Source organism: Ochotona curzoniae, unplaced genomic scaffold (genome assembly GCF_017591425.1).
Source record: "Ochotona curzoniae isolate NIBS_2020 unplaced genomic scaffold, NIBS_Ocur_1.0 scaffold_4505, whole genome shotgun sequence".
NCBI lineage: Eukaryota > Metazoa > Chordata > Mammalia > Lagomorpha > Ochotonidae > Ochotona > Ochotona curzoniae.
In genome coordinates, this window is record NW_024467118.1 from 16,011,954 (window position 1) to 16,039,241 (window position 27,288).

General features: G+C 43.3%; 1 protein-coding gene across 4 annotated transcripts in view; it reads left to right on the forward strand.

Annotated features, from left to right (window-relative positions):
- The window catches only part of STIM2 (stromal interaction molecule 2), a 131,935-nt gene extending 107,428 nt beyond the window's left edge, over nucleotides 1-24,507 (forward strand). The window contains exons 6-13 of one of the 4 annotated variants that reach the window (XM_040966293.1): nucleotides 1,052-1,229; nucleotides 1,531-1,708; nucleotides 3,670-3,747; nucleotides 7,686-7,853; nucleotides 8,503-8,603; nucleotides 8,840-9,078; nucleotides 17,394-17,667; nucleotides 21,540-24,507. In XM_040966293.1, the coding sequence (XP_040822227.1) occupies nucleotides 1,052-1,229; nucleotides 1,531-1,708; nucleotides 3,670-3,747; nucleotides 7,686-7,853; nucleotides 8,503-8,603; nucleotides 8,840-9,078; nucleotides 17,394-17,667; nucleotides 21,540-22,017 (1,694 nt within the window). In that variant the 3' untranslated portion in view covers nucleotides 22,018-24,507. Of the gene's footprint in view, nucleotides 1-1,051; nucleotides 1,230-1,530; nucleotides 1,709-3,669; nucleotides 3,748-7,685; nucleotides 7,854-8,103; nucleotides 8,128-8,502; nucleotides 8,604-8,839; nucleotides 9,079-17,393; nucleotides 17,668-21,539 lie in introns of all 4 variants that reach the window. The other 3 variants (XM_040966295.1, XM_040966294.1, XM_040966296.1) reach the window with 3 other exon arrangements.
- The last annotated feature ends 2,781 nt before the right edge of the window (nucleotides 24,508-27,288 follow it).

The following is a 27,288-nucleotide window of genomic DNA, read 5'->3' on the forward strand; positions in this document are numbered from 1 at the left end:
CCACATTGTATTTTTCTAGAAGAGCTCCCTGAAAATTAGCACACATTGGAAGTCAGGGCTCAATATGGAGATTATATGGATAGCACTTTCTGTGTTTTGGGACAGTAGAGACCACAGGTCCTGGCTCCCTCCTCCTTACCTTATACACAGTGCAGGGGATTCACACCAGGCTTGAAACAGCAGAGGGAAGTCTTGCTTGTTAGGGCTACGTAGCGCAGGGTTTCTCAGACTTTGCATATTTTGTATTCTGGACTGGCTGATTCTTTGTTACTAGGAGTGGCAGTGGAAGAAGATTTTCTTGTGTACTGTAGGATGTGAAGCAGTATCTTGGCTTCTGTTCACAACTTCTTCCAGCCCTTTATTCCCTCACTTGACAACCAAGAATCACCCACCATTGAAGACCAGTGATTAACCTAATTAGTTATATAGCCTCATGCTTGGGGCAAATGCTTTTTTGGGTTCATGATTGGGTTTCTAGTTTGTGATTCAAAGCATGACAGGTATCCAACGGAAAAGGAGATGGGATGCTGATGGTGATGGCGTTTGCAATTCCTTTATGCCACAGTAGACCATCACTAGCAGGGATATGCATTGTTGGTGGGCCTAACAGTGTATCAGGTATAACTCGTATACTGATTTTAAAAGGGTAGAGTTTTTAGATAGCAAGGAGAGATTCAGGGTTTTTGGCTTTTAATCATCAGTTAGAATGCCTGCATGTGTTGTAAGAGTTGCCTGGGTTTCCGTTCCTCTGGCACTCATTACAGCTTCCTACTGATGTGCACCTCTGGAGGTAGCAGGTAACGTTCCCGAGTAGCCGCGTCCCTGCCCTGCATGTGAGAGACCTGGATACAATTTTTGGCTCCTGGCTTTGGTGCAGCCCAGCTCCAAATGCTCTGTTGCAGTCATCTGAGGAGTGAACCTGCAGATGAAGGATCTCTATCTGTGTGTCTGCTTTCCAACAAATACAATTTTTGAAAATAAAAATGCCATAAGAAGTACCTCTGTGTATCCATTTTATTATAATCCAAGATTAATTTAACTGTCTTCCTAGGCCCCCCTCATAACTGGATGAAGGATTTCATCCTCACAGTTTCTATAGTGATTGGTGTTGGAGGGTGCTGGTTTGCTTATACACAGAATAAGACGTCGAAAGAACATGTTGCAAAAATGATGAAAGACTTAGAGAGTCTGCAAACTGCAGAGCAAAGTCTCATGGACTTACAGGAAAGGTAAGTACTGGCATTTGCACAGGACACTACGATTTGTAAAAATGTAATATGGTCCTATACTTGCACGTATTAGGATTTTGCATGTCTTATCTCAGTTTTAGAAAAGTATCATAAAATTGTCTAACTACAGACATCTTTTAAATAGTGCTTGGGAATAAATGTATAGAAGACCAGTGTAACTAAGTCAGATATAGATGAAGTTAAAGGTGTAGTTGAATTTTACTTTTAGCTTGATTTCAATAATGATGGATTTCTTAGAAGTCTCTTAGTGTGAAGATCATTCATTACTATTGTTTCCTAGGCTTGAAAAGGCGCAAGAAGAAAACAGGAATGTGGCTGTGGAGAAGCAAAATCTGGAGCGCAAAATGATGGATGAAATCAACTATGCCAAGGAAGAGGCCTGCAGGCTGAGGGAGCTGAGGGAGGGAGCCGAGTGTGAGCTGAGTCGGCGCCAGTATGCAGAGCAGGAGCTCGAGCAGGTATGGCCAGTCTCCAGACTCCATCAGGAGACAGCTCGCCATTGGAGATACAGCATCTGTTTTTATTCAGTTCTGTTAGATATTATCCCTCCTTTTAATAAAAGAATCATGTCTTTGTATCATTAACATGCATCAAAGTCTGTTTCATAAAATAACAAAGTAGTAAAAGGTAAGGTTACCATCCTGTACACTCATGAAATCTTTCTTGATTCTATGTAATCTGTTTTGTATAACTGAGATATTTAATTTGGCATTTATAATCTGTTTGATTTTGAGTATTAGCTGGTATAATGAACTCCAAATAATTTAAAATTTTCTGAATAAGTAAATCTTTATTAAAAATCCATTTGAATCTTGCCAAATGCCTTTGAATATAATCTGCTAAATTTCTAAGATCTAAAATATACCTTTGCCAATATCTGTTTTTCCTGTTCAAATGCTTGAGATAGAATGTAGGCATTCTAGCATTTCCCAAGTGTTTTGAGAGTGATCATATTCTGGAAAAACTCAATTATAGACAGATATATTCGTTTCCTAATTTTACTGTAAAATGTTAGCATGAACGTAGTGGCTTCAGTAAACAAGGAGTTAGTGTCTTAAGGTTCTGGAGAAGGCCAGAGACTAGCATGGGTACGGAAGGCTGGGATCCTGCTGCATGCTGAATGGAAGGTCATTTACGTCCATGTCCTATCCAGGAGCCCTTACCCTGTCCTTAGAGGCTGCATTTCTCCACTCTGCTTCCAGAGTCTCCTTTCTACTTGGTCTTCAATGATAAAGAAACTCAGGGACAAAATAAGGATTAGAACAGTTGCCCAAAAACAGAGCGACTCCATTGTAAACCAGAGGCAAAAACCTAGACAGTCCACCTCCCACTTTGCTTCATGACTAGTTTCCTTCTCAGTTGTGTGTCACGGTTATATGAAGCCTGCATTTTCATTTCACCTCATGAAAAATGCAGGTACTCCGGCCGTTTCTTTCAGGATTGTCGTTTTGGGAGGGTTTGTGTGACTGAGCACAGCAATCTGTTTTGTCACTACTAACTGCTCTTTCCCTCTCCACCCAGACATCTGAGTTTTGGAGTTCTTCCCTGGAAGGAATACATTTTTGAATCCTGAACATATTTTGTGGTGGTGTTGCACATACCTGACAACCGTATCTGTACAGAACTAGGAAAGACTCTGGTTGTTGGCAAGGAAAATCTTACTGAAATCATATCATGTCCAAAAGTTATGTGTTAAGAGCTTTACTCCTGGGAGAACTCCCAGCCTGTTCCCATTCGAGCCACCTGTGTCTTAGTTTGTTCCCAGTACTGCCAACAAACTCTTGGCTGTTTTTCTAAACTTTACAGAATCAGAAAGCAACTCAGAAGGCAGCAGTGGGGAAGTCTGACTCAGAAAGAGAAGGCAGCAGTCTCCTAGGAGGTTTCATGTGGAGACCTTGCACACCACAGTAGACCCTCAGGTTACTATACCTACATAATAGAACTTGACTCAGTCAAGAAATGGCTTAGGAGCCAGCATTGTGGTATAGCACATTAAGCCTCTATCTGTGATGTTTCTTTAAAACTTCCTTCTGATGGCCTGAAAAAAAGCAGCAGAAGACCACCCAAGTGTTTGGAGCTTTGCCACCACATGGCAGACCCTGATAAAGCTACTGGCTCAGCTCTGCCCATTGTGGCCACTTGGGGAGTGAACCAGCAGATGGATGGTCACTCTCTAACGTTGATTTTCAGACAAGTAAATAAATCTTTTGCAACTATTTCAGGAGAAGTTATTAATAGGAAATAGAATTTGAGGGGGGTGGAAAAAGTTATTTTATCTGAAAGGCCAAGAGCTAGAGACACATGGATAGGCATGAGAGAGAGCTTGGATCTTCTGGTTCCCCTGTGCCCACAATAGCCAGGACTGGGATAGGCTAAAACCAAGCGTGTGCAACTCATTGCAGTTCTCCCCTATTGATAGCAGGAGCCCAACCAACCGCTTGATCACCTGCTGCCTCCGGGGGTACGTGTTGGTAGAAAGATGGAATCAGAAGTAGAGGTGAGACATGCAGCAGGTACTCTGGTGTGGGAGGCAACGTCGCAAGAGGTGTCTTATTCCCTGTGCTGATTGCCTACCTCTAAAATCCAGTTTCTCTGGAGACTGACTTTATGCCACGCGTGAATCTTATATATGTGGTCAGTGGTTTGCTGGTCATTTTTTTCATTAAATGCAATTTTATTGTCTTTAAAGAACTAGTTTACTTAACTGCTTTGTTGCATAATCCTTGCAATTCATGAATATTATTTTCATTTGCTAATGCGATTTATATAAGTTAAATAATTTGTCTTAGGCTACTTAGCTATCTTACATCACAGGCAAGATTTTTGCATTGTATCCTGAAGTTTATGTCTTCTCATACTGCTGTTAAAAGCTTTGTTTACACACCTAAGTTTAGCTGAGAAATTATTTTATGTGTAATAGTACCTAACCCATGTTTCGATAGTTAGAAGAATTACTGTATCTTGTAGGGGGATAATTATCTCCTCAAAATTAGAAGGCAGGGAAACCTGGCACAAGTTTTGTGTAGTGTTATTTTCCCCTGAAACAAAGACTTACTGGTAACTGAAAGGACAACTTTACATTTTGTGGGTTTTGTGTGATTCCAATAGTCTGAAGAGGAATTATTTTGTTCTTTAAAAACTGTGTCAGGAGCCAGAGCTAAGACAGGTTAGAGGACACGGTCGTGAGATGGTGAGAGTCGGGCAGTGGGCCCTCGCTGCAGATCGCAGGGATGAAGCTGCAGAGCTGGATCTAGACACCAGGTTTTTATTCACATCGACCAATTCTTTTCTTTGATACCATTTATTTATTTGTATAACTTCTATTTTGTTCCTAAGATACAAAGACAATGTAAGTAACAGTGTCATAGTTTTAAACAGTAGCTCAACATTTGAAAAAATATTAATTGCATGATTTTCACATTGCCTGTTTCACCATAAAACAATAATGTGATTCAAACTGAAGATTTGGTGTCAGGTTAAGTGGTTAATATGTAAGTAATAGCAGATACAACAGTTAAGAAGTTGACATGTGTAGAAGGTTAAAATTTGTACAAGTTTGAAATATTATTTAACAATCACTATAAACATTGTTGAGTCTCAACTTACGCTTATCAGTATGTATTTTGAAGTGTATTTCTTTGTAAGTTCTTTTAGGAGAAATAAATTATGCAAGTAACACTAAGAAAAATATTGAAGAGAATGATTTGATTGACATTTTTTTATGATTCTCTGTGTAATTTCTTGGAACTAGGAAATATGGCTTTAAAGTCTTGTAAAGGAAGGAAAGAGGGTGCTTGCTGGCGTCCAGTTTGGTGTTAGCGTAGAAGTGCTGGTCACAGGACCTGGCTCCAGTTTTGTCTTCCTGGGAGCTTAGTGGGGACGCCCACCCAGCTTTCCCTGCCAGCTTACTAAACACGGACACACCATGAACCCTGCCAGGCACATGTTGCTTAGGCTCCATTCTTATTAAGTGCCATCTTACCTTTACTTTTAATGCCTCTCTTTTTGAATCGTCTGTTTACTGTCCCATTGTGAGTTTGAAAAACAAATGGAGTTAAATATTTTTCTACACAGTTCTTTTTTTCTACAGTATTTGACAGCTGTTCTAGTTCTGTATCCAAAGTTTGTATATAGTCCCCTTCTTGGTTTATTCTGGCACATAATGAAGTTTATTTAAATAAATGTGGTTTGTTCAGACCAAACATTGCTGTGCACTCCAGTGCGGGTGGGGCTCAGTCACCTTAGGTAGCTTGGAGGAAAATGAGGCTGCTCGAGTGTGCCACAGCAGGCTCCACACTCAGTCTGTCCTGCTCGGGTGTGCTGTCACAGGACCATGTCCTGTCATGTGCCTCCATGCCGCCGTAGCCTGGGATCTTGCTAGTTTGTAAGTTAAGTCACTGCAAGAGGGAACCATTTCTTCCTTCTGTGTCCTTTAGTAAAGTTTTTCTTAAGATTTTTTTTCTCCCGGATCCAGTGCAATGGCTCAGTGGCTAAATCCTCACTTTGCACATGCCAGGATCTCATATGGGCACTGGTTCATGTCCTGGCTGCTCCGCTTCCCATCTATGCACCTATGTGGGAGACCTGGAAGGAGGTGAACAAGTAGATGGAAGATCGTTCTCTCTGTGTCTCCTCCTCTCTTTCTAATAAAAGTAAAATAAATCTTAAAACCAAAAAAAGAAAAAAGAAAGATATTTTTTTTCTCTCTCTCAGTTATTTCCCCTTAACACCTTGAATAGGTTTCTATTTTACCTTAAGAGGCAAGTGGAAAAAACAATACTGTGACATCCTCACACTGAAAGCTGTGAAGACAGTGCATAGTTTCTCAAGAAAAACTCCAGTGGATTCTTACTTAGAATGTGTTTTCCTGGCATTTTTGTATATTTTAAACACTCACCTGCTTTCTGGTATATTAGAAGCAGTGAATTTACAGAGGTGGCAAAGCTGATTCTAAAAGGAAGATAGAGTGACAAATAACTGATAGAGAAAAATATAATAGAAAGCTAAAGAGAACAGGCTTAATAATGTAAAAATCAGTGTATAAGGGCCAGCATTGTGGCATAGGACGTTAAGCTGCCACCTGTAACACCATCCCGTTTGAGCCCCAGCTGCTGGTCTTCTGACTGAGGTCCCCACTAATCCACCTGGAAATAGCAAGTGGTGGCTCAAGTATTTGGGTTTCTCTGCTCCCGTGGGAAGCCTGGACAGAGTTTCTGGCTCTTGGCTTCAGGCTGGCTCTGCCCTGTTCCAGTCATTTAGGGAGTGAATCAACAGATGGTTCTGTCAGTCTTTCCCTGTCTTTAACTTTGTCTTTATAATGAAATGAATGTTTAATTACGGAGCTACATTGTAGAATCACGTGGGAATGTTAGAAGAGGAAATAGAACAGCTGGTCATTGATGTTTGGATGTTTCTTCATATTCTATTCCTACTGTACTAGGAATAAGTGTCGTCCGTTTTAATTTGTATATATGTGATTTTGTTTTCTCTCAGTAACTCTAATACAAAATTTAAAAGCTAAACAAATTTGATACTTGAAGACACATAGAAATCTGCTTTATCTTCTTTGGCTTCATAACTTTACTTGGGATTTAAGACACTTTTAAAACTTGGCCTGCTGGGCTCAGTGCTGTAGCCTAGCAGCTGAAGTCCTCGCTTGAGCGCATCAAGATCCCCTATGGGCACCAGTTCATGTCCCGGCTACTCCAGTGCCCATCCAGCTCCCTGATTATGGCCTTGGAAAGTAGTCGAGGGCAGCCCAAGGCTTTGGGACCCTGCACCAGCATGGGAGTCCCGGAAGGAGCTCCTGGTTTCAGACTGGCTCAGCTCCAAGCCATTGCGGCCACCTGGAGAGTTAATCAGCAGATAGAAGATCTTTCTGTCCTTCTCCTTGTAAATCTGATTTTCCAATAAAAATAAATAAATCTTTTTTTTTAAAGATATTTTTAAATTGGAAAATCGGATACACAGAGAGGAGGAAAAGAGAGAGAGAGGAAGATCTTCCGTCCAGGGATTCTTTACCCAGGTGGCCACAATGGCCAGAGCTGAGCTGATCTGAAGCCAGGAGCCTGGAATTACTTATGGGTCTCCCACGCAGGTGCAGGGTCCCAAGAGCTTGGGCCATTCTCAACTGCTTTCCCAGGCCGCAAGCAGGGAGCTGGATGGGCACTGGAGCAGCTGGGACATGAACTGGCGCCCATGTGGGATCCTAGTGCGTGTAAGGCAAGGACTTAGCTGCTAGATCATCACACTGGGCCCCAAAATAGATAAATCTTTTTAAAAAAATTGGCCTGTTATCTTAATATTAAAAATGTATCACTCTTAGACATAGTGATTTAAAAAGATGTTTACAGAGAACATAACTAAAATTGCTTTTTTGTTTATAGCTTGGATGTTGGAAATATGTTTTAAATCCATTCTTCTTGCCTCTTCCAGGTTCGCATGGCCCTAAAAAAGGCTGAAAAAGAATTTGAGCTGAGAAGCAGCTGGTCTGTTCCAGACGCTCTTCAGAAGTGGCTGCAGTTAACACATGAGGTGGAAGTCCAGTACTACAATATTAAAAGGCAGAATGCAGAAATGCAGTTAGCTATTGCTAAGGATGAGGTAAGCAGACTGTCGATGTTACACATTGGGGTCGGCTGAATGCCAGAGGAATGGATCAGGATGCAAGTATCTGAGGAGAAGACTGACTTTGGCAGTTTCTTTTCTGAATTGACATTTATTGAATTGAAATTAACTAAAATAAAATCTAGAGAAGTGGATACCTTTCCAAATGACCCCAGTGGCACTTAAAAGTCATCATTTTTTTTTTTTTACTATCATGAATGTTTTATACGGAGCTTTTCTCCTTTAGGTTGCTGCTTCAAATGCGATTCAGGTTAGTAGCTACTTAGAAATTAATATTTGACACTTATTAAACTTTGTATAATAAGACAATCTAAATTCTAGGGAAAAAAAATACCTCATTTCACTCACTAACCCCTCCATTGTAGCAGGACTTAGTTGACCCCTCCATTTTAGAAGGACTTAGTGAATATTCTTCTGATTGAGACATTCCAGTCTTTCTAAACCATTGAGAGAAAAATTCTTCAGAACAGAGTTCTGAAATACACTGATTGTTTTCTTTTTCAGAAAATCGGGTTCTGTCTTGCCTAAGGATTCTCCACTAGGGATTAGTGATTATCATTATATTCAAAACCAAACTAAACTTTCCTGCAAACCTAGTCTTATATTTCTCCCCTTGCGTTTCTAGGCAGAAAAAATTAAAAAGAAGAGAAACTCTGTGTTTGGGACTCTCCACGTGGCGCACAGCTCCTCCCTAGATGAAGTAGACCACAAGATTCTGGAAGCAAAGTGAGTGCGCTGTTAGCTGTTCCTTTGCCATCGCGTGGAGTTAAGTCATTATGGGCCATTTACATTTAAGGCATCATTTAATCATAGATGATTATATAATCTACACTGATTCTGATGTTGAGTCATTTCTTCTTGAAATGAGTTCATTGCTATGGCCTGTTCTTGAAATTGCCTCTTGCCAGCGCCATAGTGAAGAGTCCTGATGCAACAAGTGATTCCCATTTCAATCTTTCCAGGAAAGCTCTGTCTGAGTTGACAACTTGTTTGCGAGAACGGCTTTTTCGCTGGCAACAGATTGAGAAGATCTGTGGCTTTCAGATAGCCCATAACTCGGGGCTGCCCAGCCTGACCTCTTCCCTCTATTCAGACCACAGCTGGGTCGTCATGCCCAGAGTCTCCATTCCACCCTACCCGATTGCTGGAGGAGTCGATGACTTGGACGAAGACACACCCCCAATCGTGTCGCAGTTTCCTGGTAAGTGCGGAGCGGGGCAGAGTGCAGAGCCGCAGGATTTACAGTCATTTTCAGCTGTGCCCTTTTAGAAATATGTACACTGAAATCTAGCCTCCGTTTGCTGCTTTTTGCTTTTGTTCATAGAAAGGTAAGTGCCTGCTCCCTGCGGATAACTGCTGAGGTGCGTGTGTGTGCATACACGTGTTCTTTCTCTCACACATACAAGGTATACTAAGATGGCCAAGAAGCCTGGAGCTGGGGCTGTGCCAGGCGTTGTGCTGCATCAGGCTAAGCCCTCCCTGGGGCACCTGCATCCCCTATCCCAGGGGCCGGGTTGAGTCTCATTTGCTCTGCTAATCCAGCTACCACTGAGGCACCTGGGAAGCAGCGATGATGTCCCAAATACTTGGGTTCCTGCCACCCATGTGAGAGATCAAATGGAAATCTGGTTCCTGGTCTGGCCTTGCCTATTTGGGGAGTGAATAAGCAGATGGAAAAAAAAAATTCTTTCACTCATTCACTCTCACTTTCAAATACATAAATGTTAAAACAAAAAACCTCAGCCCAAAGAGTGCAGTTTGAGAGCTCTGTCTCCATCTAGTGGCATCTGGTGGTACACCGCTCCGAAGCATGGAAACATTGCTGGGTCTGGTTGGGAAGAAACCTGTGGTGGAAGAGTAGCATGCGCAGTGTGTGAGGACCCCTTAGTTTTGTATCCTCTAGAGCAGCCGTAACTGTTTCCTTTTCCATGGATGGATATATATACATTTTCTAAGAAAACCTGCCTGTGATGTGTTAAGTGCAAATTAAAAAACAAAAACTAACAATATATACAAGGAATAATGCAGTCTATGTTTATTCGTACCCAGAGAAGGATGCAGAGAATGTCAGCACCCTGGTGAGGTAGACAATGGATGTTCCTTGTTTTCTGTTACTTTTTAAATTTATTGACTTATTTATTTTTAGTATTTGCTAGGTGCTTTTGCAGTGTAGGCACTAACCATTTATTCAAAATTTCCATTATAAAGTTGTTCAGTGGCTGACAAGACTGTCCCCCTCCTTCATTCTGAATGTTGTGCCATGGCCTGTCTTTTCCTGCAGTCAGGCGTGATAGAGGATCTGAACACACAGCTTTCCCTTGCACCCTTCTTACGTGGTGTGATCTCTGAGCGCTGTTGTACTTTGCATTTCATAGGTATACATCCATAGTGATATTTGCAAATATTGTGTAATTTAAAATTTGCATATCTATTACTAAAGTGTAGATGTCACTGTGTAACTTTTTTGCTGAAAAGTCTGTTTATGTGTAGATTCATGAGACTGTTTAGGATGAGCACAATTTATTGTAGTCAAGGACCACGGTCTGTCTGGTTTCCCGACTGTAATGGGTTCTTCCTGCTTCTCCCTTGTAGATGGCTCAGCAGAGGCCTTCGGTGTGTGCTCTGTGGATGATGGGATTCTCAGCAGGGATGGTTAGGAATGGATCGCTGGGCCATTGGAAAGGCGCTCCTTACTAGTCATTGCCAAGTTGCCCTCAGGGTCTCTGACCCGTTTTACACTCACAGTCCCTTTATGCCCGTGTGGCCTGGGGATCACAGGATAGGGTGTGGAGTGCCACCTTACTAGTTCTAAATGTCTGTTTCCTTGGTGAATGCCAAGGCCCACTACCGTTTTATCTGTTGCATTCGTTCTGATTCGGTCTGAGTTGCTTGGCCTTGTGTGGAATCCTTCCAGGTTTGCTCCCTGAGCAGGAGTCGTTCTTGATTGTTTGGTTGGTGGTTCTGCTTGGCTTTACTGACCAATTTGTGCATTTGACTTGGGTTTTCTATTTCTGTTTCACAAGTTGATAGACTGCTATTTGTTCTTCTAAAAGTTCTTGCGTTTTCCTTTAATCCTTTAGTCCTTTAATCCACCTAGAAGTTATTTTTGTTTGTAGTGTGAGGTTGAAATCTAAATATGTCTCTTGATGTATGGGTAAGACAGTTGTCCCAGCTGCATTCCTGTCGCATCCCTGCCTGCTGGTAATAACCTTCCTTCCAGAGATTCCAAAGTGGGTCCAGCTCTCTGGTTCCATAGCCCCCACATAGTTTTATAGAAATACTAATGTCCTACTTAAATTCACTTCTTTTTTTTTATTCTCATGAGTTTTATTTATGTAAATTTTATAAAATATCAGTGAAACTATTTTTGTAACGATGTACTGCTTTTATAAGTTGTGTTTTGCTGTATTAGGATTTAAAAATTTTTTTTTTTTATGATGGTTGCATAGTTGATCAGAGTGTACCTAGGGTCAGTTCTTGGCTCTCAACTCCTGACTCCAGCTTGCTGCTGGTGTGGAGCCTAGGGGACCACCCTGAGGGCTGTAGGGAGGCTGTTTCTGCTGCTCTGTGGGGGCCAGGATGGAATCCCTGGCTCCTTGCTTTGACCCACTGAAGGTCTGTGGGAGGTGGAGCAGCTGAGCAGAGCTGCTTCTCTGCCTCAAAGAAATGATAAGCAAAACAAAAGCAGAAGCCCTTCAATCTCTCTGTTCCCAATAATGACTTATTTATGTTGGCTCTTCTTCCCTGTGTTAATCTGACATTTACATTTTTTCCTTTTTTAAAGATTTATTATTATTTTTTTTTATTTGAAAGGCAGTGTTACAGAGAGGCAAAACACAGAGAGCGCCCTTCCCCTTCATCAGCTCACTCCCACATGGCCACAGTGACTGGCCGGCCAGAGCTGAGCAGATCCAAAACCAAGAGCCAGGAGCTTCCTCTCGGTTTCCCATGTGGGCTTAGGCACCCAAGGACTTGAGTCATCCTTTCACAAGGCAGGAGTGAGAGTGGGATCAGAAGTGGAGCAGCCAGGACATAAAGCGGTACCCACATGAGACACTGGGAGCTAAATGAGAAGTAGAGCAGCCTGAAAAGGAACCAGTGCCATATGGGATTGGATTCTGGCACGTACAAGGCAAGGATTAAGCCATTAGGCTACCACTCCAGGCCTGGTAGCTTGTGGGTGTTTTTTTGGTTTGTTCGGTTTCAATTTTTTTTTTTTAATTGAAAAGGTAAGATATATACAAAGCAGAGACAGAAAGATTTTCCATCTGCTGGTTCATTCCCCAAGTGGCCACAATGGCCAGAATTGAGCCAATCTGAAGCCGGGAGCCAGGATCTTCTGGGTCTCCCACATGGGTGCAGGGTCCCAAGGCTTCAGACTATCCATTGCCTTCACATGCCACAAGCAGGGAGCCAGGATATGAACTGGTGTGCATAAGGGATCTTGGCAGATGCAAGCCAAGGATTTAGCCATGAGGCTGTTGCACTGGGCCCCAGTAAATTGTTCTAAAGGGTTAAGAAAATGGTGAAGATGAAGCCTGCAGCAGTGGTTCACCCAGGTCAATTTACAAGGAAAATTTGTATTTCCTTTGTTCCCTACAAGAACACTGACAGCAAAAACAAATGCCAGCATCACAGGCCTAAACATCAGTTCAGCATATACAATCCTGGTGGAAAATTAGAGGCACCAACTTTTTGCTTGGGAGGTGCCAAAACTGCTGCATGCAGGCGAGCTGCAGACAAGAGCAAAACTTTCATTGGGAATTTCCAGATCAAGACCCTAAAGCATCGCTTGAAGAACTGGAGCAGGGTGCCTGGCACAATGGCTCAGTGGCTAAATCCTTGCCTTGCATGTGCTGGAATACCATATGGGTGCCAGTTTGTGTTCTGGCTGCTCTACTTTCCATCCAGCTCTCTTCCTGTGACCTGGGAAAGCAGTAGAAGATGGCCCAAGGCCTTGGGACCTGGCAACCCACATAGGAGACCAGAAGAGGCTAGCTTCGGGTCAGCTGCTCAGCTCCAACCTTTGTGGCCATTTAAGGAGTGAACCAGTGGATGGAAGATGTTTCTGTATCTCCTCTCTGTAAATGTGACTTTCCAATAAAACAAACAAACAGAAAAGTACCCAACTGGAGTAAGAGATGACCCCAGTTTCACCAGTTCATGCTGAAGGCACAAACTGAGGCAGTCCAGACAAAGATGGAGCTGTAACAGTGGCCAGGGCAGCAGCCGGGGGATGCTCAGGACATTTTTACTGACCAACTCTGCAGGGTCACAGGAGGGAAACATCCATCTGCTAGCACAGTCATCTGAGAAAGCCAGGAAAGCCATAGAGCCAGGCTGCAGCGGAGCCTCACCCAGGCCTTTTCCCACCGTGACGGGGCTTTAACTCATTCCTCTCAGTAGACAACTCTGCAAGAGGTGGGAAATCAGCAGGTATCTACCTCACACTGCTGGTTCCTTCTGATTTCTCTTTCCTAATCTTAGAAAAAAATTATCTTTAAAGGGAACCTATAACATAAGAAAGGGAGAAAAAAGCACTGCGTTGATACAGTTGAATTCCCAGAAACCTCTGTTTTTTAGGAATGAACTAAATGGCTGTCATTATCATTGCCATGCCTTGAACTTGATGGAGTTTCAAAAATATGCCAGCTAGGGGCCGGCACCATGGAGTAGTCGGCTCAGGTGCTCTGTGGCGCCAGTGTTGAGCTATGCATGTAAAACTGTTGCTGTATTTTATTCCTGTTCAGACAGTGTTGGAGAGTATTCACTGTGTGTTACGGGGACAGGATGGCTGACCAGGTTACCTCGCCCTTCATTGTTAGAGCAGGAAGAATATACTTACTATGTGGGTTCTGGTGAAGTAAAAAATTACCTCAGAAATAGATTTCTATATAGTGACCTTTCTGTGTCATTTGCTCTTACAAATCACTTGTGGTAATGTCTTCATTAAGGATTAATAATGACTCAAAGGTATCATGAAACATTCATATTCACATTACAACAAATGAAAGCTTATTTCAGGGCCAAAGTGCACTGCTCTTCAATCTTCTGTGAATTTTGTGACGATACCAGTGTATTTGGCTCAGTGTTCTTTTAGTATTTGTAGGAGGTAGTTGCTTTCCCTCTTTCTTTCTCTCCCTCCCTCCCTCCTTTCCTTCCTTCCTTCTTTCCTTCCTTCCTTCCTCCCTGCCTCCCTCCCTCCTTCCCTCCCTTCCTTCCTTCCACAAAGTGAGAACATTAGACATTAGATTGAAGATTTCCAATGATTCAACAAGTTTTATAACCTGTTACAACAAACCAGTGAGAGAAGGGCCTGATGTTTGCTTGCCTACTACTTATTTGGAAAAAAAAAAAAGTATCCACTATTGAGAGGGATAATAAAGATTCTAAAATACTGTCTTGGATCTTACCTTATTTTCTCCATTTCAGTCCTTCAGGTCACTTAATACTGTCTTTTTTTTTTTTTTAAGGATAGATTTATTTAGTTATTTATTTGAAAAAGTTACACAGAAACAAAAAGAGATAAAGATGTTCCATGTGCTGATTTAGTCCCCGGATGGCTGCAATGTAGAGGGCTGAGCCGAAGCCAACGCCAGGAGTTAGGACTTAAGAACGTCTTCTCTGTCTTTTCTGTGGGTGGCAGGGGCCCTAACACTTGGGGCATTTTCCCCAGCTTTTCCCAAGCCATTACCAGGGAGCTGAATCAGAAGTGCAGCAACCAGGACACGAACCCCCAGCCCTATGTGATGCTGGTTTTCCAGGCAGCAGCTTTACCTTGGAGTGCTGGCAGTTAGGGTTAGCATCAGGCATTTGGTTTACTCCGTAAATACTTATTGAATGTTTACCTTATGCCCAGCCCTGTGCTAGATGTTACAATGTAATATTGACCATGATTCATGATCGTTATCTTTGTGGAACACAGAGTCCAATCAAGGAGAGACAAGAACAATGCACTGAGATGTGTTATGTGGCAGGGAAATACATTACTAAGTGAGCATAATGGGAAACTCCTGAAACTTGAAGAGATTAGAAAAATTCTTGGAGAAGTTGTCATTTATCCAAAGACCTGCGATACCAGTCAAGAGTAAAATGGGGAAAAGGAGATATGGAGACAGGAGATATGGTCCATAGAACATTCTGAGAGAGGTGTACTTCTCTGATGGAAGAGGTTACGTCACATGGGCAGTCCATTCCGTGTTAGAGTTTAGCCTTAAGAATTTTAATCAATAGGGCCCAGTGCGGTGGCCTAGTGACTAAAATTTTTGCCTTGATTGTGCTGGGATCCCATATGAGCGCCAGTTCTAATCCTGGCAGCCCTGCTTCCCTGCCAGCTCCCTGTTTGTGGCCTGGGAAAGCAGTCGAGGACGGCCCAAAGCCTTGCGCCCTACACCCACGTGGACAACCTAGAGGAAGTTCCTGGCTCCTGGCTTCGGATCGGCGCAGCATCAGCCATTGCGGTCACTTGGGGAGTGAATCTTCAGACAAAGATCTTCCTGTCTGTTTTTCCTCCACTCTGTATATCTGACTTTGCAATAAAAATAAATCTTAAAAAAAGAATTTAATTTGCAAAATGTCAGTTTTCCCCCATTTTACATTAAATAAAAGGTGGGGGTCAGGAAAGATATTTAAGAAAGTGGCATAATGGTTTTAATCCACCAGCAGTGGTAACATAGGGAATACACAGAAAACAGGTTAGTGGTGGGTGGAAGCTAGGGAGGGGCACAGGAGTTTAGTTTGGGTTAATGGAAATTTGCCATCCCTTTATAGTGATGGTGTGTGTGTCCAACTTCCTAGACTAGTACACTAAACCTGGAGAGTCCACTGTGTGTAAGTTAGAGCTCAGTCCATCTCGCCTGAGGGGTATGAAGGAAGAGAGATCGACCAGCTGGAAGTCAGCCTGAAGGAGAGATTATTTTGTTGCTTCTATTGTTTGCTTGTTTCTTAGGCTTGTCTTTTCAGTATTTATTTTTAAATCCTGGTGGAAAGTAGATAGAAATGTAAATAAAGGTGAGTGAAGGAATTATCCTTAACTAAGACCCTTGGATTTTGGGTAAAGAATGAGATGGCAAAATGGGAGAAACAGAATGTGTGAACCAGAAGGAAAGAAGCGGCACTGGAATCTAAGTATCAGATTGGAGTTTTATAGACTGACTGATAGCAAGACAAGTGGTGCGTGTGGGTGGGAAAGCAGAGCCCAAGCTCTGAGGAGATGAAAAAGGAACTATGTGGTAGAGGAGTTGCAGAGGCCTCTCAAGCAGAGTTGCTCGCGTGGGTGGCAGTCACAGGGTGGACTGCTGGGAGAGGCCCGCGATGGAGACGCAGAACACGCCAGCTCTTGGACGGTGTGAGCTTTACAGGAACATGCGCTCTGAAGTGCAGAGGACAGCACTGGGAGTGAAGAACCCCGCAAATCCCAGGGCTGTACCACAGGAGGCGTGCAGCAGCAAGCAGCCTCGACTTGAGGGGGTGCTTCTCTGGTGAGCTCCGTTTCAGCTGGAGAAGGAAGTAGAATGCCCGTTCGGTGCAGACGCAAGGATGTGGGTGAAGCTTGTTTACCAACTGCACGGTCTGGCTGACACTGACAGCAGAAACAGGGCGACTTAAGGCTTGCTTTCGTTCCACAGTACTCATTACAGAAGAGAAAAGTTTTGGTCCTGGCTGTGCCTAGTTAGCTCTGAGACTATATGGATATTAAAACTCCTTGAAGTTCAAATAAGTTGTGCTACCTCAAGGTACACCTATTGGTAAAATTCTAGCATACTTTATATTATGGTTCTCCTGTCTGAATGCTAATTGCTAATTCTTTTTTTTTTTTTAAGACTTAACTTGTTTTTATTGGGAGGTCAGATTTACAGAGAGGAGAAAACAGAGAGGAAATCTTCCAACCACTGGTTCATTCCCCACGTGGCCGCAACGGCCAGAACTGAGTTGACCCAAAGCCAGGAGCCTGGAGCTTCTTCCAGGTCTCCCACACGGGTGCAGGGGCCCAAGGCTTTGGACCATCCTCCACTGTTTTCCCAGGCCACAAGCAGGGAGCTGGATGGGAAGTGGAACAGCCAGGATTAGATGGGATCCCAGTGCATGCAAGGAAAGGACTTTACCTACTAGGCTATCATGCCTGACCCTGAATGCTAATTCTTAGAAAAAGGTTTGCAGTGAAATACAGATCCTATGTTAGTATGCTGTACTGACTTCTAAACTTACTGAAGATTTTCACACTTCTGTAATTAGCAGTGCTAGAGTTTATATTAAAGTCTCATGTGTCTGTGTCAATCTCTTTTGGTTTTTTAGGTGTTTTCATTTTTGTTACATTTTTATTAACTTTCCTAGCATAGGTGATAGAAAATGGTGAGATGTACAGTTATTCGGTGAAGGGAGATGAAATGGTGACGCATTGGTGACATGGTCTCCCTCGCGTGTGTGGTTGGAGTCACATCACCTCCCCGGTGTGTATGTGTGGAGTCACCGCGAAGGGGACGTGGAGCTCACTGAGATCTTGTCTGTCTTTTCCAGGGACCATGACTAAATCCACTAGCTCACTGAACAGAAGAGGCAGCTTGTGTCGCTCTCGTCGCAGCATAGTGCCCAGCTCGCCGCAGACTCAGCGGGCTCAGCTTGCTCCGCAGGCGCCTGCCCCCGCTCTCCCCCGGCCTGCGCACCTTCCCCAGCACGCACAGCACTCGCTGCCCTCCCCCGACCCAGACATCCTCTCCGTGTCAAGCTGCCCTGCGCTGTACCGGAACGAGGAGGAGGAGGAGGCCATTTACTTTTCTGCTGAGAAGCAATGGTATTGGCAATGAAGGCAGTGTGGGGGGTTCCGGGAGGAAATGACCTGATGCAAGGGCTCCGGGAGGGCGGCGGGTACCCAGCTTTAGCGTTCTGTTTCTGCAGAAAAACACGTTCTCACTGGCTTCAGACAGCACCAGCCTTAGCTCTCAGTTCCCCGCGGTATAAGACCAAGCCTGGCAGGACTTGGTTTTTCTATTTTTATTTTATTTTTTTTTTGTTTCTGTTCAGGTTCCTTAGCAAGCTTAAACCAAGGTATTATCAGAACTGCGTACTCTTGTGGAATTTTGGGAACTTTCTCAAAGTTCATCTGGCTGTGGCAGAGTTCAGTTCCTTGTGGTTAGAACCCCAGAGTATTAGCATCTTTGCCCACTGTCAGCCGGAGGCTGATCTGAGTTCCTCAAGGATGCCTGATGGTCCCTGCCCTCTGACCTCCACTTGCAGAGCCAGCCACAGGGAAATTCCCTCTGCATCTACTCCTCCACATGTGGTCACCACACTCACCTGAATTAATAATCTCTCCATATAATTAACTCGTTGAAGGTCTTAATTTTATCTGCACAATCCTTTCACTGCCACACGTATGTGTGTTTGAGGATTAGGGACCCTTTTAGCATTCTGCTTAACAGATATTTCATTTGAGATCCAACTGCTTAGATGCCACAGGGCACAGCTAATTGACAGCTCTGAACATAAGCTGACCATATAAGCAATTTTATATGTAAAATACGAAAGATGAGCTTCACTGTGCTTGAGTATAAGAAAACATCAAATGCCACTTAGTTTTAACAATATTTGTTGCCATTTAATAATTTATTCTGTTAGGTGCTGGAGCTTGCCCACAAACAGTGTCACATACCAAAGATTTAAAAAAAAAAAAGTCAGCAACTTAGAGGAGGAGGAAGGTGTCGGTCATTGCCTCCGCTAGCCAGCAGAGGGCAGCCATGCTGCGTGAGCCCGGAGCTCCTGAAGCAGTGTGGTATTGAGTGACAGAAAACCTTGTGCTAGTTTCTGGTTTTACCACCCAGCAGCCATGGGACTCTAATGCCTCATGATCCCCGTGTGAGACAGAAAGCCCATGGGCTGGATTCTCTCAGTGTCCCTCAAAGCTCATCTGATTCTCTAGGTAACTATTTTCTAGCCATAACCGTCTTTCCTACTGGTCATGAAAATTGCCCAGTTGGAGATCACTGTAGCACGTTCCTAAGGAGTGAGCCTTGTGTTGTACTCCCGTTGCAGTCAGAGAAGTTGATGTACCTCTGCATGGCTAGCACTTTGTAAGGGACTCTTGGCCATATAGAGTCACCAGTGGGACAGCCGTGCCGGTTAAAACAATTTGTGTGGCCTTTGGAAGTTGTTAGGGAAACTAGTGCTGCACTCTCCAGTAAGACGTTTTTGCGTTAAAGGAAATCTTTAGCCTTCATTTCAAATAGCAGTGTCAGGAATTCATAGCTAGCTCATAAACATGGGAAAACATTCAATTCTAAAAACATTTCCCCTTCAATTTCACTTGCTCACTATTCAGTCACTGGAATCCTTACAAAATGATGATAGGATTTACTAATCTTCATGTTGTATGAACTGTGTGTAGGTGTGTATGCAGCCATTTAAACCTCCCTCTAACTAAATCTGTTCACACACATTACAAAGGACACACTCCACAAAGAGTGTTCAGTTATACAAAACCTACACTCCAAATCACATTAGTTATAAAAAAGGAATGTTTTATGTGGTTGGGAATTAGAAAGTTGGAAGTAACATCAAAGATGCATGAAGTTCTCTTGCTTTGGCAGATAGGAAAGTTAAGGCCTAGCAAAATGAACTAGTTTGTTAAATGGTTATGCCACTGGTTAATGTCAGGACCAGGACTGGAGTCCAGGCCTATATCTTTATGTGCTTTGTTCATATTTAGAGACTGTTTTTTTTTTAATAAGTATTTCTGACCTAATTTAGAATTCCACAAACAAGTCACAAAAGAAAGTAAATTCACAAAATCATAATCAGATCAGCTTTGGGTTTTTTTCTTGAGTGAATCCGTTTCTTCATATCTGAACTGCCTTTTACCTTCTGATAGCACACTGGCCATTATCAGATTTTCAAAGCATCTGAAAAATTACACACATACATGCAGGCATTATGTATTTGCTCAGGGGATTCTGTGCCTTCTGGAAGCTTAGTGTGCAGGAAAGACAGTTTTCATATATGTGTGTAAGTCAACTTTGTAGATGTAGCTGCAGAAATTCAGTGACTTCTTGTATGTCTAAAGTAGATGCCATAATGTTGGTACTGAGGCCGTCCGCAGCGATAGTTAGTTCAGACACTGCGCGTATGAATGCAGTCTGTGCCGTGTGCTGTGCACTTGCTGATAGCTTGAGCTGACCCGAGGGCTTGGCCTCGTCCTGATGGATTATAAGTGTGAAAGTTCCTACCTTTCTGTGCTGTATTCAGCTCTGTTCCTTCTCCCGCTTTGTTGCTTTCAGCAGTTACTTTTTTTCACCTTGTCTCTGCCTGTCATCTTTCATTGTCGCTTTCACGAAATGAATAGCATTGACAGTGGGCTCAGTGCATATGGAAGTAAGTAAAGCAGGATCCTGATTCGTCACAATCGGACTCTTTTCATTTACCCAAGTTTTATGAAGTACCCACTGTGAGGGTACCGCTATCCTATTACACAGAATAGAGCAGTTAAAAAGACATCCCTCCCCTTCGTGTTTACTAAGTGTGTTTCCTTCTGGGCATGTCCGTGTAACGACTCCTTAGTTCTGGGGTGCCAGAGTCAGATAAAGAAAACAGAACGCTGCTTTCTGGCATTGGCTTTGGGCAGCTACAACAGCCAGAAAGGCAGAAGTTACATGGAGAAGAAGGTGCCCATCTAGCCACGGGAAGAGAGAGTACAAAACCTCCAGGACACCCCAGGAGTGCGAGCTGGAGGAACAGAGAATGCCCTTGAAGAGAGAGCCAGGGGCAAACAGTGCAGTGCTGGCTTTGAAGGGGACCTCCAGCTCCACTCCCGAAGGAGAGTTCAGAGCCAATGAATGATGTTTTGATTGTGTTTTTAAAGATCACATTATTGGTGCTTTGGGAGAGTAATTGAGAGGGAAGCACCAGAGTGGAAGCAAGGAGACCAGTGAGGCAGCTGGCGCAGTCATTCAAGTGGTGGTTGTGAATGGCTGGCAACAAGGAGTGGAGGTGCCAAGTGTTTTGAAGGAATGACTGGTTGTGTTTTCTGTACGTTGACTGTGGAGTTTTGAACTGTGCTTTTCTGCGCCTGTTTTCTCTCTCCCACTGTGGAGAGAAGGGGAGGTGGGCAGTTTCACGAGGAGGACCCTCGGACAATTGATGGATGCTTGTTTTCTCAAACAGTATCATCCTTCTCACTTCCCACATGCTCCCATGGCCTGCCCACTCACCTCTCAAGCTTGGAAGAGCTTGTATTCGAGTCCAGGGGATGCTGCCTGTCCTTTAGAAAGCTGCATTGCACCGGGTAGTAAGTAGGAAATTACAGGCAGTGTGGGTATTTCCCAAAATCTAGTGTCAGCTCTGCAAATCAGAAACAAAACAATGCTTAAATAGCGTATCTACATTGCTGAAATCCTAACACACACCCCAAAAACCTGTAAAATTTAAAAATCTGTTATCTGAAGATTTAAGAATCCATTATCACAGTTTAAAAATTCAACATGAATTTTGATGAGCTATATTATGTAAAGTAAGTTTTCTGATTTTGTTGCAAAATGTGTACACAGCCATAACATTCTTCCCTGTTTTCAATGGGAATGATGAACCGATGGAAGCCGTGGCAGCTAGCCCATCAGCCAGGCCACTCAGGGATACCGAGGTCCCAAGTCTTCACCTTTGCTCTGTCTCTTTCAGGGAGGTACCGGACACAGCTTCCGAGTGTGACTCCTTGAACTCTTCCATCGGAAGGAAGCAGTCTCCTCCGTTGAGCCTGGAGATATACCAGACCTTGTCCTCTCGGAAGGTCTCACGGGATGAAACCTCGCTGGAGGATTCCTCCCGTGGGGAGTCTCCGGTCACAGCCGACCTCTCCAGGGGCTCCCCTGATTGCACGGGGCTGACAGAAACCAAGAGTATGATCTTCAGCCCCGCCAGCAAGGTGTACAACGGCATCCTGGAGAAGTCGTGTAGCATGAACCAGCTCTCCAGCGGCGTCCCAGTGCCCAAGCCCCGCCACACGTCATGCTCCTCGGCGGGCAAGGACAGCAAAGCGGCCCTGGAGGCCCCCGCTGTGGCCCTGATGGGCAGCATCCCGCACGACCTCTGTCACAACGGAGAGAAGAGCAAAAAGCCATCCAAAATCAAAAGCCTTTTTAAGAAGAAGTCCAAGTGACCAGGCAGACGCTGGGCCTCGCTCCACGCAGCATCTGCACTTGTCCCGTGTCGTGTTCTCATTTGAGGAATGTAAACCATGGGGGCTCTCCGGACCCACCCCCGTGGACTGTCCCTAAGGGCAGCTGTCTACTCTCTGCTTATTTAAGTGACTAGATCATCGATTTGTCAAGGCAGTCATTATCAAAAAATCATGCAGGACAGTTTACAGTCATTTCTGCCTATTTATTTCTGCTTCGTTATTAGTGATGTAAATACAGTGTTTTGTTGAGAGCCACTATGGACTTCAGCTTTAAGGGACTGTGAGCCAGCATGGGCTTGCAGGAGTTCCTGTTTACCAGAGCATCTTCTTATCTTTCCACAGAGCTTATTTACATCTGGACTAAATAACTTAAAATAAGTAAAACTAATTGCACTACTGTTTTCCAGACTGGAAAAAAAAAAATCCCTGCAAGTGAAACTGCATAGAGTTTATAAAATGACTGTGGTAGGGGGCTGTTTTCACTTTTAGATCAAAATGAGTTTTTAAGTAGAACCTAGGGTTTCTAGATTGACTTGATTTCTGGAAATGAAAACCCATGCTTTTATTATGGGAAGCCTCTTTCAATGCATTTACTACTATAAAGTTTCAAGTTCTGCTATAAAGATCGTGTTGTTTTGTTTTCCCCCAGGGCTTTCACTGTGATTTACTGCATTGCAGGCTGTATGACAAAATATGAATAATTTAAAGAGAAAAGGCTCTTGCTTCCTTATGCAAGTCAAAGAGTTGGAACTTGATTGAAGGACTTAAAACATTCACAAGTTTAAACTGAGGTGGGGGTTGTGGGGAGCCGGGCACTTGTTTACAGACTTTGAAGAACTGCAAAGGATTTATGGCTTGTGAACAATTTGTACTGTGGAAAAGAGAATAAATTGGAGACGTTCTTGTGTGGGATTGTGCTGATTTTCGTTGATAACACTCCACTCACAACCCTGTATGTGTCCTGGAGGGCCGGGTAAGCTGTCGGATTGCTAAATTGCAATATAAGAAAACGGTGATGTTTTGGAAGTAAGTTGTCAACAAATTTCTTTCTATTTTATATTGTTTGTCATATTTTTATGTAGTTTGAACTGTTTAAATGTTCTAATATCAAGATTAACAAATATAAATTTATGGTGCATTTAGATTGTGTTGTTTTAATTTGTGTAGCTCTGGGTTCATTAAGCTGACAGGTTACAAGGGTAGCTTTTGCTGTGAAGATCAAGTCACGGGGAGCAGCAGAGAGGATTTTCATGTTAACACCTGGGGGAGTTTCTGCTCAAACCACTTCTGAACCTCTAGTCACAAAGACGCATGTGAATGACTTTTGGGTGAACAACAGACGTGTGCGTGTCAGCCAGCTCGGTTTTCCAGCCTGCACACATCTCCACTGCAGTGCCACCTGGGTCAGTGAACATCCTGTTAGCAAAAGGGTTTCTTTCAGATTGGCTTCAGAGAAACCCTGTAAGAATATGAGCAACTTCCTCAAGTCTCCTGTAAATTGTGATTGGTTTTTTTTCCTCCTGTTGAAAACTTAAGGTCCAGTGACGTTCATTTAGGTTGATAGTTTAGATTTAACACAGGTGGAATTGTTGGCTGATTTAAACACAGTGGTGTTTGGGGCTAATGAAAGGCAAAATTGAGAAACATAAGAAGGTGAAAACTCTTTGCAGAAAGAGTTGGAAAGTTTACAGTGAAGGAAAGCATTGTCACCCTTTTCGTTCCCGGAATGGAGAGATTTTTGCCTTGAAAATGCAAGGCAGAGGGGAACTTTGGGATCTGCTGGACACAGAAGGCAAAAGCCACTGGGCTGCAGGGTGAGGCTGGGAGGACCAGCAGTCCACAGCTGGGGCCAGCTGCCCAAGGCTGCAGCTCCCACCCGGCGGCCCACCCAGCAGTGGGGAGATGCCCTTGGGCCACTGTGGATTTCAAGTCAGGGAGTCGTCACTGCCTTAACATACTTGTGTATGACTTTCTTGAGCACATGCTTTATATTTGTAATTTCACAGGAAATAATTGGGCTTTGGAAAGCGACACTAGTTTCTGTATTTTATGAAATTTATATGTGAATAGTTGGGCATTTTTTATAAATTTTTTAAATTACCCATTTGTTATTTTAACTTCATGGTGTATTCTTGGTCTTAAAAGGAATATCTATCTTACTGTTACTAAGAGATTAATGACAGAGATTTTAAGAAAACAAGCAGGTCACAATCTGCTATTCAAAATAACTTTTGGTAACTTTTCATAATTTCATAATTTGGTATTTTTGTGCTAGATCTTTTTCTACATATTGGTGTATATTTTACATACCTAAAATCTTCTATCTTGAAATTTATATTATGCTCGTTCATTTAGTCCAAGCATTTCTCCAACTTCATTAAAGATTTCATGAGCACCATTCTAATGACTGTATAATAATATCATTGTGTGAGCTTTAAACCATTCTGTCATTAAACATCAGGCTGTTTACAAATCTCGGATATGTGGAGTAATGGCATTTCACACCCAGTGAGCACTCTATTCCAGACACTGTTTTAAACTTTACTAAATATTCTCATTTCGTCTTTACACCAGCACTGTAAGGTAGGCACTAATGCTTTCTTTTTTTATTTATCTTTTTACTAATGAGTCAACAACCCAGAAAGTAATGTGCCCAAGGTCACAGAGCTGAGTGGAAAGCATGTTCTCAATGAGTGCATGCATTCTGACCAGCATTTTGATTTCTTAATATATATATTATTAGACATTTATAAGAACTATAGTTTACATTTTTCTATGTGTGTGTGTGTTTGTCAAACATGGTCTCACCTGCATATCCTGGGTATAACAATTTCTGAGGGTTTTTTTTTTTATCCGTATAAATTTCTTTACTGTCCAATACTTAAGTGTATCAGTGTTTTTTTACTACTTATTACCATTTCTGAAGTGCAATTTTGCTAAGACGTAAATAACAGTCAGAAAGGTTGGAAAATTTTTCATGTTTTGTTAGCCTTGTATGTTTCACTTCAGTAATTGGCCTTTTTTTTTGTGCTCATTGAGTTCAAATGTAATAACTACATTTGAAACACTGTGCAAAAGATTAAGTGCATTCCTTTTTGTTTTGATTTTTCTTTAAGATTGTTTATATGAAAAAGAGAGAGAAATGTTCCAGTTGTTGGCTTTATTGCCCAAATGCCTACAGCAGCCAGGGTTGGGCCAGGCAAAGGCAGGAGCCACAAACTTGATCTTGGTCACATGAATAGCAGTAGGGCCCACCCCCTTGAGCCAACATCTGCTGCTCCTTGAGACACATTAGCTGGAAGGCAGGTGGAAAGTAGGCACTCCAGGGAAAGATGCCAGTTTCACAAGTGACATTGCCGCCATGTTGACCCCTGGATATGTATGCTTCACACTTAAAGGTACAGGTGATGAAAAAGAGCTCTTAGCTTTCAGTTTCAGACTTACTGATCTCCTGTTTTGAGGTCTTAAATGGCTGAGTGTCACCCCCTACCTTCCATTCCCCCCAACCCCCGCTTGAGCTCCAAGGAGTAAAGACTAATAGGACAAGAGCCTATTTTTAAAGGAACCAGGCCCCGAATCCTTCTGTTGAGCTATAGAAATGTCAACCATAAAGAAGAATTATATAGTTCAAAATACGTACCAAAGATAAATCAAATTAATGCTGTTTTGTCCAGGGTGAACAGTTTGATCGTGGTGAACATGTGTAGGACAAAGAACAAGTTAGCTTTTGACCTACCAACCAGTAGTCTAGTTCCTTCAAATGAGCTTGCAAGTACTGGGTTCCAGCAACACTTGATAGGGGGCTATTAGGGTGTAGACCATGAGGTAAGTTGTTAGCCAAAAAAAAACAATGCATTTGAGTCATCGTAGATAGTCCCTGATAGTATTGTCAAGAATGTTTTGTTAAAGATTTATTCCTGTATTTGAAAAGGTGAGTTACAGAGAATGAAATCTTCACCTGCTGGTTCACTCCCTAAATGTGCAAAACAGCCAGGGTTGGGCCAGGCTGAAGTCACAAATCTGGTCTGTCACAAGGGTGCAGGGGCTCATAGACTTGGGCCATCCTCTGTCACTCTCCCAGGCAGGAAAGCAGGGAGCTGGGTAGAAAGTGGAGCAGCTGGGACTCGAACCAACTCCAAAGAGGATTCCATTAACACTGGCCCCTGATGAAGGAACTCTGCTGCCCATGTCTCTGGCCCTTAGGTGTCCTGAAGATTGATCGAGGGGGTGCTGAGCCTCTCGTGACTCATGTGGGCATCGGGCCCAACTGGAAAATGTCACCCCAGTGCCAGCATTGAGCTCCAGTTGACTGAGTCCCAGAAGTGGCTCTCAGGAAGTCCTTCTGCAGGTGCTCATTGGATGCACAGATAGGACATTGCTGACTGGCCTCGACGCAGAGCTTGGGTTCCTAGCAGTGTGATGGGACAAAACACCCCACATCCTATCATAAGATGTCTGATAATCCAATTGCTCAGCCTTTACCAAACCTATCACAATGTCACAAACTTCCAACTCAAGGAGCAACAGGCAGAAGGTAAGGCAGCTGCTCAGTGCACCCAGGGAGAAGGGCTCTGCAGGTGTGCCCCCAGGGTCACATAGGCTATACTGTCCAAGTCTGTGCACCTGCCGCCCATGTTTTCCATGAGATGCTCTTGCAGACTCTGATTCCTGAACAGGACTCTGAGACGTCTCCCCTGGATCCAAGGAGCTCTTCCTCTGTTGCTGGAGGCTGCCTCATTTTAGTATCAGATATTTTGTCATGTGGCAGCCCTCTAGTATTGCAGTTTTCACAAGACTATCCTGTGTTTATTCCTTAAACAATACCTCTTTAAAATTCCAAGTTTTCTTTATTTGAAAGAGACAGCTTCCACCTACTGGTTCACTGCATAAATGTCTGCAATAGCCAAATATGGACCAGGCTGAAACCAGGGCCCAGGAACTCCATCCAGGTCTATGTGTGTCACCCAAACTCCCCTTCGCTCTGCATCAAAAATGTGGGTGATCCAGGACTTGTGCCAGGCACTCTAAAGTAGGATGTGAGCTTTTCACGTGGTGGCTGACCAACTGCAGCAATCACCACACTTTTAACTAGAGTCTTAGTTTTAAATATTCACCTGGTGGGGGATGGTACAGAAGCTCAACAGGCTAACCCTCCACCTGCAAGCCATATGAGCACCAGCTTATGGCCTGAGAAAGCAATGGAGGATGACTCCAGGCCTTGGGCTCTTGCACCTACATGGGAGATACAAA